This window comes from Mesitornis unicolor, unplaced genomic scaffold, assembly GCF_000695765.1.
Source record: "Mesitornis unicolor isolate BGI_N332 unplaced genomic scaffold, ASM69576v1 scaffold43278, whole genome shotgun sequence".
NCBI lineage: Eukaryota > Metazoa > Chordata > Aves > Mesitornithiformes > Mesitornithidae > Mesitornis > Mesitornis unicolor.
In genome coordinates, this window is record NW_010200579.1 from 2190 (window position 1) to 6862 (window position 4673).

A 4673-nucleotide genomic window follows, 5' to 3' on the forward strand; every position below is an offset into this window, starting at 1 on the left:
AAAATACAGTTCTAAAGAAAAATAAACCCCAAACATACCGAAAAAAAAACACAACCAAAAAGCTTGACAACACGTCAGTCCACCTGGCAAACATCCAGTGAGGTAGATCTACACTTCCAGTACAAACTTCATCATGTCTTTGTGCTGTTCGAAAGAAACCCTCCTCTCTGTCCAGCACTGGGCTACAGAGGCATTTTATCCCTGAGATTGCTCGCATACCTGAGAATAAGTTGCAGGAATTATGTCCTTTCTCTCTCTCTTTTTTTTTTTCCTTTTTCTTCTTAAAGATTAAAATATACAAAAATACAAAACCACAATATTTATATTAAAAAAAAACAACCCTAAACAATAACCCAAAACGAAGACGACAAACGAACCCAAAGATACGTCATTCACGCACGTCCTAGTGCAGGTTTCACTCGGCGCTGGCTTTGGCACGGATGGGGAGGCCGCCCCGGGAGAGGGGCTGTCCAAGGGGGCCAATAAATAAAGGCAAGACTTGGGGGGGCCGGTGGAGAGGGAGGACGGCAGCTGCTATCAACCTGGGCACCCTTTCCTGGGGCCCCTGGGGAGGTTCAGCCCAAGAGCTGTGGGTTTCTGGAGGTTGGGATGGGCAGGAGGAGCAGAGATGGGGTTTTAAGCCCTGCATGGGTTTGATCCACAGCCCAGGGAAGGCCTGGGGTGGGTGAAGCTGGGGGAGCCCCAGGTGGGTTCATGCATGGTATCCGAGGGAAACGCTGCCAGCAACATCCCCAGGAGCCGGCTCTGCCCAGTGTCTGGAGGCCAAGGGTGAAGGAAGAGCATTTCTGCTCCATGGAGCCCTCCCCCTCCCCAGCTCCATGTTTTGGAGGCAGGGGGAGAGTTGGCTGCATAAAACATCGTGTGCTCCCTGGCTGGCACCTGGGAAGGCTTAGGGGTGAAAAAAAGTGGTTTTCTTTTGACCTGATCTCCCCCGAGCAGGCAACAAACCTTAGCACAACTACAAGAGATGCCCAGTTTCCTTCCAGACTGAGCCCAAATGGGGCAACCACAGGAAAACTGCAAATCCTTGCACCCACCTGCAAGTGAGAAGCTGTGAGGAGCAAAGGGACCCATAGGGCCAGCCCATGGGCACCCCCCAATGCTCTGCAGCCAGGGTTCCTCCTCACCCGGGATGGGGCGGGCGCAGGAGCAGGTCCCCCCCAGCTCGCCCAGGCTGTGCCAGAGCCTGGTTGAAGCCCAGGAGGAGCCATGAGCTCCTCCTCGAGATGTCACTTCTCTGCTCCTCCTCCCAGAGACACCACTGCCCAGCTTTGTTTAGGAAAAGATGAATCAAATATGGTTGGTTTCGGGGGTTTTTAGCTGGAAGAGGTGTGTTGGGTGCTGCCTTCCCCTATTTTTGGACTGAGCCATCCTGATTAAAGCCGGGCTTTCCCCAGGCTGGGAAAAGCTCTGTGCAGGGACACCAGGTCCCTGCTGTTAGCGCTGCCGTCTTCCCTCCCCAGTCCTTCACCCTGCCCTCCTCTGAGCCCCCACGGCTGCCCATCGCCTTGCCAAAACCTTTTCCATCCCGGTGGCAGCCCCCCTGTCCCCGCCACCCGCCATCATTCCCGGGTTTCGGGGAGGAGGGCCGAGCTGTGCATGTCCTCCTCCTCTCGGAAGTAGGCGGGCTTGCCCTGGGAGCTGGGGGACTGCTGTTTCGCGGGGCAGTTGGCGACCATGTGGCTGATGCTCTGGCAGAAGTGGCATTTCTTGGGCTGCGGCGGCAGCTTGCACTCTTTGGCATGGTGGAAAAAAAAAGTTGTAGCATCTGCAGGGGGGTGGGAAGGAAGGAGAGAGATTCGAGGAGAAAGAAAACGAGGTGGGATGTGGGATGCTGCCGGGGCCATGTCTGGGACCCATCAGGCTTTGCAGCCAGGGCTGGGCTTAAAATAGCCCAGCTGCTGTGGGGTCAGCTTTTTGGGGACGGATGAGAGCCCCAGCTTGGGTTTGGACCTGGCTCCGTGGTGCTGCTGGTACCCAGGAGATGGCAGCAAACCCCTGCACCGAAACCAAGCACCAGGGACAAAAAGTCAGGGAAGGGGTGGGAGGGGGCTTGGCTTTCACCCCTCTGGCTCCCTCATGGCTCTGGCTCCGGTGTCTACAGACCAAAAGCCTGCAACAGAGCGGGGACAGGCAATGGGATCACTGATGGCTCCAGCAGGGGCAGGGACTGCGGCCAATGGTGTGGGGACAACCCCAAACGTGGCTTCTCCTGCGGCTGTACCCACACAGCTCTTGTCCCCCGGGTGCCATCTTCACACCAGAATGGTGCAGGCAGCAGTGTCTACCTCATGCCCATTTTAAATCCCACATCAGTCTAGGATGCCCACAGTTAGGATGGCCACAACCCTTTGCTTTTTCCTTTTCTTTCCCAATTCCTTTGTGACTAATTTTAAAACCCACTCGTGAGAGCAGCCTGGTGGAGTGGGCAGCATCTGCAGGGAAAAGCCAGGATAGAAAGGATGGGAGAGAAGCAGGGAAATGAAGGGCTGGCCAAAATCTCGCCCCGGGGCTCCCATCCTCACCGTGAGAGATGCTGCCAGGACGTCCGGCCATTTCCTCCCCACAAGGAAGGGTTTTCTCCTCCCAAAAATTACCCTTGCCCAGCACGGCTCCCCAGGCTGAGGGCAGCGGCTGCCCGGGGTGTCCCTGACCCCTGCCCTCCCGCTGCTGCTCTGCTGCCCTTTCCCCACCGAGCTGCATCTGCCACTCATTAAGCGCCAAAGGAAGGCACTTTTCCCAGAGGAAGGGTCACTGCCCGTCCCCCCAAGCCCAGCCCCGTGCTGTGGGTAGGGTATGGGTGCCCAAGGGGACTCAGACCTTGCCCCAAACCCAGCCCTGGCCACCCCTTACCGGTCTCCTTTCGATCTGCGTTTCTGGAGGCTCTTGCCCTTGGGTCTCCTCTCGCTGCCGATGCAGAAGACGCCCCCCGGGCCGGTCACCCGGATGGACTCCAAACCTTTGGATGACTTCTTGAAGGTGAACTCGACGGCTTCGCCCTCCTTCAGGCTGCGGAAACCCTCCATGTGGAGCTTGCTCTGGGGAAAACAGGGGGTCAGCACTGAGCCGAGGGGTCCACCAGCCACACACACCAAACCCCAGCAACCAGCCCCATGGCACCAGCACTGCCAGTGTCCCCCCTATCTGCCCCTTGTGAGGTGACAGGCATTGGGGATCAAGCTGGAACAGACACCTACTCCCCAAAAATCTGAGAAATTTATTATTTATGTTACTTAATTTTAAAAAGACAGAAGGATCTCAGGACATTGCACAGGCACGTGCAATCCTGCTCATGCAGAGGAGCGGGACCTGGGGGGCATGGGCTCAACGCCCCCACACAGCAAGGACAGGGGCCTGGGAGTCCAGGTCGGTCTCCTCGCTGCAGTTCACCTCAGTTCAAGCCCTTTAATTGCCTCCCATAATTAATTAAGCAGCTGTTTAGCCCTGGATTGTCACTGCTGGGAGCATCTCCTGCCCCTCCCACGTTCACCACATCAGTCATCACTGTGCCATCAGACTTATTCCAAAAACCCAAGGATGGAGGTGGGGGGTTGAGAAGTGATAGGAAAAAAAATCCACTTCAATTTCATGAGATCAGTGCATTTTAGTAGAATAAATTAATTGAGGAGCTGAGCTGCCCAACGCAGCCAACATCTCTTGTCCCCTTGTGCCAGTAAGCACTGCCACGAGCATCGCTGCATCCCAGCAGTAATTTGAGCAGGGCTTTCACTCTGCTTCGTTAGCGGAGCCCAAACGAGCGCCAGCAAAGAGCCGCGGGGATTTGGTGGCAGAGGGAGGAGCAGCTCCAGTGGGGCCGGGATTCCCGGCAGAGCCGGCGCCAACGCCTGCGCGGCTGCAGCAGGACCCTGTGTTTATGAATGGAGCATCTCCCCCATTCATGGCCTGGCAGATCCCGTCACGTGGACCGCGGCCACCCGTTCTTCCCACGCCGAGCCCTCGGTTCCCCTCTCCCGCCCCAAATCTCAGCAGGACCCACGTGGAAACACCCCACGCAAAAGCATCTCTGCTTTCATGGGAGGGAGGAAGTGGAGCTGTTGGGTTTTAAGAGTGAATTTTAGGTTTTTTTAGCTGGGTCTTGCAGAACCCGTGTGTGTCCATGGACACAAGGGAAGTGGGAATTCAGCTGAGCTCAAGGAATAACACTCAAAGCCCCTTTTTCTGCTGCTTTTCTCTCCCTTTTGTGCCCTGGGCCAAGTCACCCCATCCACCCAGTCCACAGCCTGCTGGGATGGGGTCCAGGGTGGTCTGGATGGGATCACCAGAAACTGTTGCTCTCTGAGTAGCTCCTACTCCCCAAAAGGAGCCAAACCTCAAGCTACGAAGTCCCAAATAACAAGGAGGATGTGACACAGTCTCAGCAGCAACCTCTGCCCATCCAGGGCTGATCTGGGCAGCTCCATCACCACCCACCAGTGGCAAACCCCCTGCCATGCTCAGCTGAGCATCACTGGGAGGACCCTGAGCATCACCCTGCATCCAAAGCAGCTGCCAGCACGACACAGGGGGTGCCCAGCTCAGCCTTAGCACCCTGGAGTTGGTCACCAACCCTGGTCTATCCCCACCTTTTCCCTCAAACCGACCCCGTGCGAAGTGATGTGGGCTGCCATGACGGGGAATTTGCCCCATTTCAG

The 4673-nt window shown here is 56.5% G+C and overlaps 1 protein-coding gene across 1 annotated transcript; it reads right to left on the bottom strand.

Moving 5' to 3' along the window:
* Positions 1-1583: 1583 nt before the first annotated feature.
* Positions 1584-3059, bottom strand: LIN28A (lin-28 homolog A (C. elegans); the record flags this gene model as incomplete). Its single annotated transcript, XM_010189804.1, is given in 3 exon segments — positions 1584-1776; positions 1778-1789; positions 2875-3059. Coding segments are annotated over 3 exon segments (390 nt in total), but the record flags the coding sequence as incomplete, so codon positions are not given.
* Between the last annotated feature and the right edge of the window lie 1614 nt (positions 3060-4673).